We start from the raw sequence: 13,111 nt of genomic DNA, 5'->3' as shown, positions 1-13,111 counted from the left end.
TATGTCACTAGATGTTTTAACAATCCCTAGCAACAGCACTACATATGACAGCTTGAATCACCATTAGATTTCAATTGGCTGAGAAGATTGAAAGTTAAATAGATCTGTCTGTAAGTTATCTCGCTATGCCTACCTGGGCCAAGAGCCGCTAACTTCAGCCCCACCCTGTGTGCCACAAAGATGAGTTCCAGGTGCAGGTCCATGACTTGGTTCTTCAGAGCGATGGCCTTGGGGAGACTTTTCTCTTTCTCCTCCTCAGCTGTCTCATCCACACTGTCATCTCCAGTATCAGGAAGTCCATGGACTCCAGATAATTTCTGCAGCACATTTAAAAATACTTGTCAAATCTAGGGAAATTCTGATCAACAGCTGAAGTAAATAAAAGCAGGGCAGAGTGAAAGTAGTAAAGACAGATCCAATCTTTTCAAATGATGACGGTTTCTGACCTGTTCCCAGCTGATGTCAGCGATAGAATGTCCGTCGGGCAGAGCCATGACAGTCCTGGCATGTGAGACCCCCTGGATGGCCCTGTCCAGCACGTCCTGGGCCATGAGCAGCTGCTGGCGGGGGTGCTGGTGGAGAACGGAGGTGGTGTACAGGCTGGCTCTGCTCTGGGTGAAGGCCTCGGTGTCAGGTCGACCAGGACTGGCAGAGACCTTGGATGCGTCCTCAACAATGCCCAGAGAGTCTACAGATGGCACACAACTGTCTGAGCGTATATATATATGGCTTGGTGGTACATGTAAGTATGTATTTCAATCCACAAAACTGTACACAGGTACATGTAGTCGAAGATAGCAAATGTAATAACCAACCTGTTTTGTGGGTCTGAGATGTCACCAAGATGATCCTTTCTTCATTGTCATCCTGGGGTAAATCCTTGTGCTTAGTGGTATGGGAGGCAGCCTTCTCTCTCACTGAAAGAGTAACAGTGTGTTTGTCGTGCCTAAGAAGCTTCAGAAATTATATGGGTCAACATTTATAAGGAAATGTGACATTGTCTCTACATTAATTGCACAGGTTCATAACATGCAGTTATTTTGATAAAGTCACTTATGTGTCATAGATTTAACATCTACTAACATAATTCCACCAGGGTACATAATTCCGCCACACTGAAAAGATACGTCCAAACAGATCTCCAACCCAACATCCCCCAATATCATGCACTCATGTATATCTAAACTGTGCATACCAGGGGGTGCTGCACTAGGGATCTTTCAAACCCTGGCCGTTTTTCAAAGTGGCAGATTTATATAATCCGACAGAGGTTAACTCAAGATATGAAAACAGCTCCACGTCATTAGACTGACCTGCTGCCTTCCTATGCGCACTCCAGTCCGTGACGGTCGCTGTCTCCAGCAGCAGAGCCAGTCTGAGCGCCACCTCGGCTGTCAGGGACGGGTCCGCCACACCCACGCCACACCAGTTCAACATCTCATGGATGATGGACAGCACATGGACCCACTGCCATGGGAAACATGCAGAAATCAGCATTATTCTTTTAACCAAGTCGATTCTTACACCATGCTTGAATGTGGGATATCTTACTACATGTTAGCAGTGAATAGCTATCATATCAAGGTGCACGTGCTGAGAAAGTTATGCCGGAGCTATTTCAATTTTTTTATTTACATATGTAAACAGAATAGAATAAGACTCAAAGTAGATTCTTACTCCATGCAAGCAGTGAATAGCTATCATATCAAGGTCCATTGGTTGAGAAAGTTATGCCTGAGCTATTTCAAAGTTTGTTTTTTACACATGTAAACAACATAAAATACATAATAGTAACTTTCTAAGACTATCTGTTCACATATCATAACAACTGACATTCATAGCGCGTAAGAGGCACTGGAAAACTTCCAACCTTTTCAGGATTATCAATCTTGAGGAGGAACTTGGAGTCCACTGAGCCAGTCTGGACCTTCTGGAAGATGTTTCTACAGCGAGTCCACAGGAAGGACACTGCATCCACCACCATGTCCTTATCTACCTGCTTAGACTGGAGGAAGACACAAAAAAGATTGTCATTTATCACAAGGGTAGACCATAGTCACATTCATATCACTTTCTTACCACGTATCAATATACATCAAGAGCTTCTATCTGAAACTATTTTAAGTTGTATCCTTCAATGTTTTACTAAAAAATGTCAAGAAAAAGAGGTAGTTCTTACATTGAAAGGTGTCAGAGTGTATGAGTACAGCACTTCTGCAAGATACACTATCTCATCACTGGATGCAAGGGACCTGATGGAGCCTAAGGAATAAAAAGGATATGCCAGGAATACAGATGACATGGTTATGACAAGGCAAAAAGTAGAGACTTTCCAAAACCTATATTAGATATCACAAATAGAGATGTCTTACAATGAATTTTAAGAACTTATTTACATATCAGTAAAAAGGGGAGGTCCTGTTACAGACATGTTTGGTGACAATTCAGTACCAGGTCCTTTCATATATGTTATGGTTAGTGATATCCACTTCAGTACCAAGGAGAGGTCCTGTCACAGATATGTAATAGTGATTATTTCAGAGCCAATGAGGGGTCCTGCCATCAAAATGTAATAGTTCGTGATTGTCCAGTACCAAGGAGAGGTCCTCCAACAGATATGTAATAGTAAGTGATACCCAGTTCACTACCAAGAGGTCCTGTCATAGATTTGTAATAGTTAGTGAAACTGAGTTCAGTACCAAGGAGAGGTCCTGTAATAGATATGTAATAGTTAGTGATGCCCAGTTCAGTACCAAGGGGAGGTCCTGTCACAGACATGTTGTAGTTAGTGATACTGAGTTCAGTACCAATGAGAGGTCCTGTAATAGATATGTTAGAGAAACTGAGTTCAATACCAAGGAAAGGTCCTGTCACAGACATGTTATACTTAGTGATACTCAGTTCAGTACCAAGGAGAGGTCCTACCCGGATGTCCAAGAAGTACCTGCCAAGAAGCTACCTTTTACAAAGCCTGAAACGACTTTTGAGATGCATGACTGTATGTGAAATGGTGAAATGACTGACTGAACACACCTTGTGTTAATGGCGGCACACCATCAATGTCACTGTCATCATCCATGTGAGAAGCCTGTCTCCTGTGTTTCCTGTTACTGCTGAAGGGCTCCATGGCCAGCAGCAGCTCCAGGGCCTGCTCATCACCTTTGTACTGTGGGAGATTCTGCTTCTGTAGACGGAAAGCATTGGTTTAGACATTTCATAAAACTAAGTAACGGTAAGTACCGTTTCTTATCATTACTAACCATAATTCAGTGAGAATCAATGCAAAGATTGCATATCATAAAAGGTGAAATCAACAAAAATCACATAATGTTTTATCCATTGATTGATAGTCATCATAGGAAAAGTCATCAACCAGATGGCATTTTCTGCTCATCTATGAACGACTGACTGCATATCTCAATCTGAATTGGTAGAGAATGTAATCCTACTGGAACATGATCCTTATAATGAATGAGAAAAGTAAAACTTCATTCTACATCTCACAAAAAATTCACTTAAAAGTAGGTTTGACATTACACTTAGAAGTACATACTCGGAGATGGTCCAGTGTGATGTCCACCAGTGCGTCAAATGTTTCCCAGTGCTCATAGCTGTACGCCAGCTTCACAAACTTCACCACGGTACTCAGGGCAACACCATCTGAACCTGAAGGACACAAACACAAATCTGTAAGGCTGCAATGATGGACACTTACATACAGCTACTTTGTATTTCTTACAAATAACGATGACTCAATCAAGTCCATTGGATGGTAACTATGACTCTAAGATGTTCTTTCTAAACTCTAGAAACACATAACTTTCTTGACATCCAGGCAGTCCAGACTGTCCTTACCTAAAGTGGCATAGGAGACCAAGGGTCTCTCCTGCACCAGGCCACCGAGAACCTGGTGCTCTGCACTTCCATGGTGACTGGACCCTCCGTGGTGACTCGACCCTCCACCTCCTGCAATGGTTGAGTTTAGATAAGCACATGTTCGTGACAAAATAATGTACTGGTTATTGTAATATCCCTTCTTTGAAATGTCATCATACAGTCACCTCATGGGGACATGGTTTCACATGGTTTGAAATAAAGGTATCACAAAATTAATTCACATCATGAACAAGAAGCTATTGACTCAGTAAACATTTTGTATTACTACACATTTATATATCTATAACAGATTTTATACCTTGCAGTGCCTTGCATTGGGGTACTTTTGCAATGTAACTTACAACTCCAGATAGGACTAAATGCGCATTGTGACTCCTGCTGTTACCTGCTATAATCTCCTGCCCAGCAAAGAACAGCTCTGCATAGACATCCTGTATCTCCACCTCATTGTCAGCAGCAGACGGACCACCCTGCAGGATTCTCCTGTTGCTGTCGGACAGGGCCTCCAGGATGGCCAGGAACTGAGCCGAGGAACCCTCAAACATGTCCACCAGCAGCCTCTCTGTGGCAGTCCTGGGCCAGGACAGCTACAACAGGAAACAAGCACAACTGTCTTTGACAGAATGAATGCTGAGACTGCTTTCTATGCCCAGCAAGAATTTAGCTTCTACGTTAGAGCCTCCCATTGTCAGAGCTGATTAGAATTCTCTTTATGTTCAGCCTTGGACAATGTGTAGCCTGTTATCCAATTTGCAATTTGCGGAGAGGTGACTCGGGAGCTATAATAGGTTGAGATACCAGGCTTAACATTGTGAGGGTAAAATAAAGAAACAGAAACAAAACAACTGTACACATGCAATCAATGCAAACTCACGAATGCCTATCCACCAAGCAATATGAACGTATGAAATAACCTTTGAATCCCTGAAACATTGCAAAATCTTTAAAAGTAACCAGTGACCAAATCAGTCTCCATGCATCCCAAAATCACCTTGACATTCAAGACAGTAACAGAAACACAACCTTAGTGAATGCCCCAACATGCAGAATTGGGTTAGACAATCATGCATATTAAGTGCTGATCAGACATCCCAAGTGAACCATTGAACAATTGTTGTAAAGAGAGTGTAGACTTACATGGTCTATTCCTTTCTGCACACAAGGTAGAAAGAGAAAAGTACAGTTAAAGCCATGAATTGAGAGATGACTAGGAAAAGTCTACATCATTCTAATACAAACATAACAAAAGAACAACATCTTTATAATAATCATGACAGTTTTTCAAGATATTACAAAGTTATAATCAGATTTCAAATAAACACATGTATTAGTGAAAAGAAAGCATCAGGAAAGAGTCTTGTATTCTACAACTTGAGGATTGATCTGTGAATCATCCTGTACTGATGGTTCCGAGATTACTAGCTACAGATGAATAAGGGGTTGATTCTTATCAGTAAACCATCATAAGAATACCTGGTACAATGGCACGGCAACAATAAAAATCAACAATAGGCAGAAAGAGAAAACTCTCTGATGTCAGGGACAACTACCCTAACTTGAAATCATAGATGAAGTCATCAGACTTGACCATACATTCGATGGTTGTAATATTGACATTTTGCAGAATATACTTCATAATATCATATGATGAAGTATATTCTGCAAAATGTTGGTATCAAGTCCATTAAAACTAAATCTCAAATCATCAGTCCTACCCTTCAGACTAAAGTAATCTTACAAAGAAGACCTACATTTTGGACATCTTTAAGGTTACTCCGCTGTTTTGGTCTTAGCAACCCTTTGGGCTTCCTCCTGCTCTCAAACACCGCTCGCTTGAAGATCATGGCTGCCATCTGAAACAGACATAAACCATATGGTCATTGACAATTTTTCCTTTTGTAAAAAGATGCAATGCATTTTAGAGCATGCTTGAAAGCTATATGTACATGTACATGAAATGTTTCTGTTAACTAAAGATAAAGCTGAATTTCTCTCTGGTGCCTAACCTCGTAACCAATAGAGAATTGGTAGCCAAGTGGCTACATCAGTGTGCTAAAGGTTCATGCCAAAGAACTTATGAACTTAATGTCTCGTTCATGAATTCACTTCATGTTGCTCTTATAGAAGTAGGTTTACATCTCCAAGACCTGACTGGCAGTTAGTAACCCACCTTCACAGTGGCCTGTCTGAAGGCTGCCTCTGTGGCTGCGGACTGGGGGGCAGAGCTCATGCTCTCCAGCTGGCTCAACTCACTGATCTTCACAAGGCCACGGCGGGCAAATGTCTGGAGGCACAATAATCACACTGATGACTTTTCATCCTCTGATGGCTTATAACCACCCATAAGAAGCATACAAGATCAACATTTTTCGACACAAACAAAACTGTGACAGACAGCTTGTTTCATAATCCTGATATACACATGCAAAAAATATATATAAAAGAAGCAGTCTCCTGAAATGATGGTTTCTTACAAAAAAGACTATATCTGACACCAAATACATCATTCTATCTATACCTCTGCATGGTATGAAGCTTTGCAGTCATAGTAGCACTGGCACACAGCACTGTACAGTGTGGTTCTCCAAGTCAGGTAGGATGTTCCAAGGAGGGGTATGGATGACTCCATACTGATGCTGGCCCACAGGAGATACTCCAGCACCTGTAGAGGGGGAGGATAGATCTAGTGTGTTACCTTTGCAAGAAATAATTGGAGTGTAGTTATCAATAACAAAGACAACCTATTTAATACTAATAGCAATAGCAATGTCAATATGAAGTACATACACATGCACAGTAGTAGATAATTCTAAGTCTATCCAAAATTCCAATAATTGATTTACTTCTTTCACATTCATCAAATAAGTGTTATTTGTTTCTATTCCGTTTGCCAGTATCCTTTTATACAAATTCATCACACCATGCATTGTCATCAACACAGCTACAAACTCTCATTGATATCTTACAGATGAATTCAGAGTGCATTTTACAAATATTAGATTAAATTTTACTCTTCCAGGCTATTTGGTACTACAGACTGAAGTACAGTACCTTGGTAGAGTGTCCGAGAGACATGAGATGCCTTGAGATGCTATAGATATGTACTGTGCCTGCATGGAATGAAAAAAAAATTATTATCAATGAAGTAGAACTAACAATCCAATATTGTCCAATATTAAAAGGTTGTAATGTCTATAATGTGCTGTATACCTCAATGGACAAGGAATTGACCAACTCACTGACCAATATTCAAATGAAGTTGTTGAGGTGAAAAGTGACCAATTTGGTAACGTTACTGATAAACATGAGCTGTTATGATGGATTTTAAAGACGTGATAGATTTGTATAACTTAACTGTCATTTTTTTTAAATACATGCCAACCGGCTTTGGCTGAAACTCGACTACCTGTCAGTATACTGACTGCTCATATAGAAAGGTCTACCTGATGTATGATAACAGTAATATAGAGATAATGTTGCTGTACCATTGTAGACCAGCCAGCACAGTGGTTCCCTGGGTAGGACCACCTGTATGATGAGGCGCAGAAATGCCAGGATCTGCCCACACCTGTCCACCGACTCTGTGTTCTGTAACTTTGGGTCTGCATCAACCACCACCTGGTAGCTGCAGATGCTGCGGCCTTGCAGGGCCTGGAACTATAGATTGGAGCAAAAGAAGATGTACAGATCAGATGTGAACATGGGACTTCTCAGGCTATGATGGTGTCGTTATATAAAGGGAAGGAAAGGAAAGTGATCTCGAACCAGTTTAGCTCAAATAAACTCAGTGAACAGATGAACTAATCTTCCACTGGTCGTGACAGAGAAGACAGACTCGATATACAGTATTTACATGTTCATTGTAAGGGGGAAATTCCCCTAGCTCTTTTCGACAAGCACAATGAACAGTGAACCACGGCTTAACGTCCCATCCTAAGGACTGAGACCCTTTCCGGTAGCGTGCATGTCAGGTGAGTGACACAGCCAGGATCGAACCAGGGCTTCTAGTTCCAGAGTCAAGATCGCTAACCACTGGACTACGCACGCTACCATATAAAAACGTAAAGTAAATTGGTAATAATTCAAACTGAGTTGAATGACATTTTCATAGACAAATATTTGTTCGTATTAAATCATGAGCGACTTACCGTGAAACTTGCTGTGTCTGTCTCAAGCCCATCAGGAAAATACACCTCCTTGAATGTGTTAACATCAGTGATCTCTTCTATTGATCTGGATCCAAAACGTTGTAAGTATCGCCCATAGCACTGCCACAGGGCCAGATGGTACTTCTGAAATTAGACAAGTTGCACATATTGCTAGATAGTATAAACACAATGACCAACATTGTGTCATTCATTTTTGTATTGCTGTAACAGTTATGAATGACATATAGGGGCAATGAAGTACTGCTACCTACCATAAACTCAGTATAATTACTTTGCAAAGGAGGTTATGATTTCAGTGCCGTTTATGTTTGTGTGCGTATGTGTATGTGTGTGCCTGCGTGTGTGTGCATGTGTGTGAACAGCATACTCAGTAACTTGAGAAGCTGTGGATGGATCCGTATGATATTTTGCATGTGGGTAAGGGTTGGGAAAATGAAGGATTTTGCTCCTTCCCAACAGTGGTCATAACAATCATCAGTAGTAGCAGATATCAAATGTTTCCTATGTACAGATACAACAGCAGACCAGATCTAAGTTTTCGAACCTTGACTTGCACCAGAAAGTCTCCCATCTCCAGCATCTTAGCATAGTAATAGTTCTTGGGCAGCCTGGGTTCAAACTTGTTCCAAAGATCAAATAATATGTTGGAACTGCAATATAAGATGGAAAAGATGTGTTGATCATGCATTATCATCTGAAATCTAGCTTATTTCTTGACAAGCCATACAATGACATACACATAATCATGAGGTATCATTCACACGAATATCCTGTCAATAGTGCAACAAAGTCTTATTGACAGGAACATCCTCGGCTTACACATAATTTCTAACAAAATGGCAATTTGCAATGCAAGCATACATATGCAAGGTACTTATTTGTGATGAAAAGTGAATCCCATGGATATACACCTACACGTATAAGTTCTGATCACTGCCAGGTTACTTATTGGTAATATCACAACAAAACTATAGATGGGATGATAAACCTACCCTCTTGAGCACGCCTCATTCTGTGCTTTCTTGTATCCTGGGGCGCCACATTTCTTCATATACGCCACGAAGGACTCCACTTCTTGTTCGAACTTCTGTATGACGGGGTTAGCCCCATCTATGCTGCCGTAGTACGACGCCGGGAGACTTGCCCCAGCAGATCGCACTGCGGCCGCCATTTTTTCCGTAAACGAACTGGTTGCGAAGGGCACGGAAGTAAATATAGCACGCGATTCGGTGCATCAACACATATACAAAGCTCCGGATTCGGTGACGTGATTCGCATGCATCCCATGGGAAACACTTTACGACCTTTTATTGACTCTTCGCTGTCCATCGTAGGATTTGTCCCTTTGTCCACCCGTCAGGCAGGAAATTGACCTTGCACAATTAACTTTAAACAAAGATTATCAGTTGATCTTTGAGGGAGTTTACGTTGCCTATTTTTGGCGAAGCTTCCGGGGCGAGCTTAATGGTGTATTTTTAACTAATTATATTGCATTGTTACCTCCGCCGAGGTTATGTTTTGCAAAGCGTTCGTGTGTGTGTGTCCTTCTGTGATTATAAACGCCGATAACTCGAGAATGCCTGGATGACTTGTCTTCATACTTGGTTGGTGGGAAATGACTAGTCTCCAAGCAGACCTACGGGTTGGCAAAGACCGTATCCAACAGGCAGAAGGAGATTTTATAGCCAACCCAAGTCTCATAGCCAACCCAAGTTGGACTTGGGTTGGCTATAAAAACTCCTTCTGCCTGTTGGATACGGTCTTTGCCAACCCGTACTAAGGTCTGCTTGGAGACTAGGAAATGACCTCGAAGTCATTAGATTTTGGGCAAAGGAATAACGTTACATAATTTGCATAATTAATGGTAAAATACTATAATTCCATAGTGGTAAATGATGATGATTTCATTTTTGCAGCATTTGGAAGATAAGTAAATGTGCGCCAAAAAGCAATTACTCAAAGAACTGGATATGATTTTGGAAACGGTCAGACGTTTAAGTAGCATCCACTACTTTTCGTCAGTGACTGTGAGCAAGATCAGTTGAACAGCAGGTTTATAACCACGAACTATGAATTGATATGCAAATAAGGAGAAGACAAATTTTTAGATAGTCCAATAGAAAGCGAATTAGACAACTCAAGACAAGGTTGATGTAAAAGGGGACAATAACTCCGATTGTTTTGATATAGGAGCTAAAGCATGAAGCTCTTTGAAAAACCAATAAAAAAAGATAAGACTTTCTTCCTTTGACCAACTTTAGTTATTTGGGTAGAGAAGATAATCAACTGACATAATTCATGCAAATGAGGTCCTTATTTGCATAATACATGGAAAACATTTATGATATGCCACTCAAAAAGGTTAACATCAGTCGGTGAAGGTATGGGTTCGCAGAAGTCACAAAGCTTTGATAGACATCTGATTGCCAGGAAAAGTCATGGCCATATCATGTCTCTCCAAGGACAAAGAGGATGAGTAAGTACATGTAAGTATATAGCTCTTGGACTCCTGTGGAAGTGGTGTAGGTTTGTACCCCATATCAGCTCATTTGTGGAACTGCTGGGACCGATGTTGTTTGAGAATTTGAAGGAGAAGAATTCAAGAAGGGGTTAACATATGGTCATGACTTTTGAAAGGTTGATAGCTTACTGAAGTAGCTGTTTGGCACCCAATTCCCTATTCATTAGTAAGGCAGCAGGGAGAAGGTAAAGTGATGATTGACATATCAAGATACTGATTATGGAAATAAGGAGCTATTTTGCATGATTGATGAGGAAATTTAATAAATTCTGCATTCCATGATAGGATTTTTTATAAATCACGGGATATCACGGAAGATCATTCACTTGTCGGACCATTCAAATATGCCTTCCTACTGATGTGTCTATTGAACTAATTTGATAATATCATACTGGAACTAATGTCCAAGTAGCGCTCTCTCGAGTGGTTGAAAGGGCGTAACATTAAATGTATATACTTGTCTGTTATCATGAGCCAGAATACTCTTTAATAATTGAAGTTTTCTTAGCCTCTTAGCTGAGTAGGTGACAAGACTCAAATACCTATCAAAAATTCAAGAAGAAAAAAGGGGCTTATTCTTTTTGGCGACTATTACAACTTCAGGAAGGAAAAGAGGGGGATAGATCATTGATAAAATGTTTCAGTTGGAAAGATAACAAAACAACCCACTTCTCATATTTTTATTGCATACTTGGTACTCTCCACTTTCCTGCAGTGTACAAGTCACTAAGGTAAACAGTAGACAACCTCAGTTCATCTCTGCAATCAGGTAGCACTCAGGGTCAAAAATCGGCGTTTCATACGTCGGTTTCATACGCGGATAAAATTCATACGCGTATGAAACTGCCGTTGCGTACCAAATCCTGGCGGCGCAGTGGGCGGCTGGCAAAATTTCGTACGCCTCCTCGGTGGGCGGTTTGGTGGGCAGTTTGTTACGCGGCCGGGAAAAATTTGGTACGTTCGCTCGGCGTACATTATGTACGTCTATTCGGTGAACAGTTTGTTACGCAGCCGGGAAAATTTGGTACGTTCGCTCGGCGGACCGCGAAAATTTGGTACGTTCGCTCGGCGTACATTATGTACGTCTGTTCGGTGGGCAGTTTGTTACGCGGCCGCGGGAACATTTGGTACGTTCGCTCGGCGTACATTTTGTACGTCTGTTCGGTGGGCAGTTTGTTACGCGGCCGGGAACATTTGGTACGTTCGCTCGGCGGGCCGACAACTGCCGTTGCGTACCAAATCATTTTTTTTTTTTTTTCCAAATCATTGGCGTTGCAAAGTTCTACTTCTAGTATATGTCGGTTCAGCTGTGGGCGACGTATGAAATTTCATACGTGATCATTTACTGGACGTCATTTTGTAAGTTAACTTTTGTAAAATCAATATACGCATATGACAACTGTATGGAGTGCCATACGTTCAAGAAATGATGCTATGACGCGTATAAAATTTCATGTGTACGGATTCTGTGGGCGACGTATGAAATTTCATACGTGATCATTTATTGGGCGTCATTTCGTAAGTTAACTTTTGTAAAATTAATAGACGCATATGACAACTGTATGGAGTGCCATACGTTCAAGAAATGATACTATGACGCGTATAAAATTTCATGTGTGCGGATTTTGTGGGCGACGTATGAAATTTCATACGTGATCATTTATTGGGCGTCATTTCGTAAGTTAACTTTTGTAAAATTAATAGACACATATGACAACTGTATGGAGAGCCATGCGTTCAAGAAATGATGCTCTGACGCGTATAAAATTTCATGTGTACGGATTTTGTGGGCGTCGTATGAAATTTCATACGTGATCATTTATTGGGCGTCATTTCGTAAGTTAACTTTTGTAAAATTAATAGACGCATATGACAACTGTATGGAGTGCCATACGTTCAAGAAATGATGCTCTGACGCGTATAAAATTTCATGTGTGCGGATTTTGTGGGCGACGTATGAAATTTCATACGTGATCATTTATTGGGCGTCATTTCGTAAGTTAACTTTTGTAAAATTAATAGACACATATGACAACTGTATGGAGAGCCATGCGTTCAAGAAATGATGCTATGACGCGTATAAAATTTCATGTGTACGGATTTTGTGGGCGTCGTATGAAATTTCATACGTGATCATTTATTGGGCGTCATTTCGTAAGTTAACTTTTGTAAAATTAATAGACGCATATGACAACTGTATGGAGTGCCATACGTTCAAGAAATGATGCTCTGACGCGTATAAAATATCATGTGTACGGATTTTTCATGTGTACGGATTTTGTGGGCGACGTATGAAATTTCATACGTGATCATTTACTGGACGTCATTTTGTAAGTTATAGACACATATGACAACTGTATGGAGTGCCATACGTTCACGAAATGATGCTATGACGCGTATGAAATTTCATGTGTACGGATGTTGTGGGCGACGTATGAAATTTTTTATACGTGATCATTTATTGGGCGTCATTTCGTAAGTTAACTTTTGTAAAATTAATAGACGCATATGACAACTGTATGGA

The 13,111-nt window shown here is 40.8% G+C and overlaps 1 protein-coding gene across 5 annotated transcripts in view; it reads right to left on the bottom strand.

Moving 5' to 3' along the window:
- Positions 1-9,276, bottom strand: part of LOC136433016 (cilia- and flagella-associated protein 54-like) — a 36,355-nt gene extending 27,079 nt beyond the window's left edge. For 2 of the 5 annotated variants that reach the window (XM_066424761.1, XM_066424765.1), the window contains exons 1-19: positions 9,059-9,276; positions 8,611-8,716; positions 8,046-8,189; positions 7,383-7,554; positions 6,949-7,007; positions 6,416-6,559; positions 6,068-6,181; positions 5,649-5,750; positions 5,035-5,049; positions 4,283-4,484; positions 3,856-3,966; positions 3,554-3,666; positions 3,034-3,184; positions 2,180-2,262; positions 1,871-2,005; positions 1,314-1,467; positions 816-917; positions 447-688; positions 134-317 (exon numbers count right to left, since the gene is read on the bottom strand). In XM_066424761.1, the coding sequence (XP_066280858.1) occupies positions 134-317; positions 447-688; positions 816-917; positions 1,314-1,467; positions 1,871-2,005; positions 2,180-2,262; positions 3,034-3,184; positions 3,554-3,666; positions 3,856-3,966; positions 4,283-4,484; positions 5,035-5,049; positions 5,649-5,750; positions 6,068-6,181; positions 6,416-6,559; positions 6,949-7,007; positions 7,383-7,554; positions 8,046-8,189; positions 8,611-8,716; positions 9,059-9,237 (2,512 nt within the window). In that variant the 5' untranslated portion in view covers positions 9,238-9,276. The remainder of the gene's footprint in view (positions 1-133; positions 318-446; positions 689-815; positions 918-1,313; positions 1,468-1,870; positions 2,006-2,179; positions 2,263-3,033; positions 3,185-3,553; positions 3,667-3,855; positions 3,967-4,282; positions 4,485-5,034; positions 5,050-5,648; positions 5,751-6,067; positions 6,182-6,415; positions 6,560-6,948; positions 7,008-7,382; positions 7,555-8,045; positions 8,190-8,610; positions 8,717-9,058) is intronic. The other 3 variants (XM_066424763.1, XM_066424766.1, XM_066424764.1) reach the window with 2 other exon arrangements.
- Positions 9,277-13,111: the final 3,835 nt, after the last annotated feature.

Source organism: Branchiostoma lanceolatum, chromosome 4 (genome assembly GCF_035083965.1).
Source record: "Branchiostoma lanceolatum isolate klBraLanc5 chromosome 4, klBraLanc5.hap2, whole genome shotgun sequence".
NCBI lineage: Eukaryota > Metazoa > Chordata > Leptocardii > Amphioxiformes > Branchiostomatidae > Branchiostoma > Branchiostoma lanceolatum.
The sequence above is the reverse complement of the archived record's forward strand: the minus strand, read 5'-3'. Positions and strand labels throughout refer to the sequence as shown.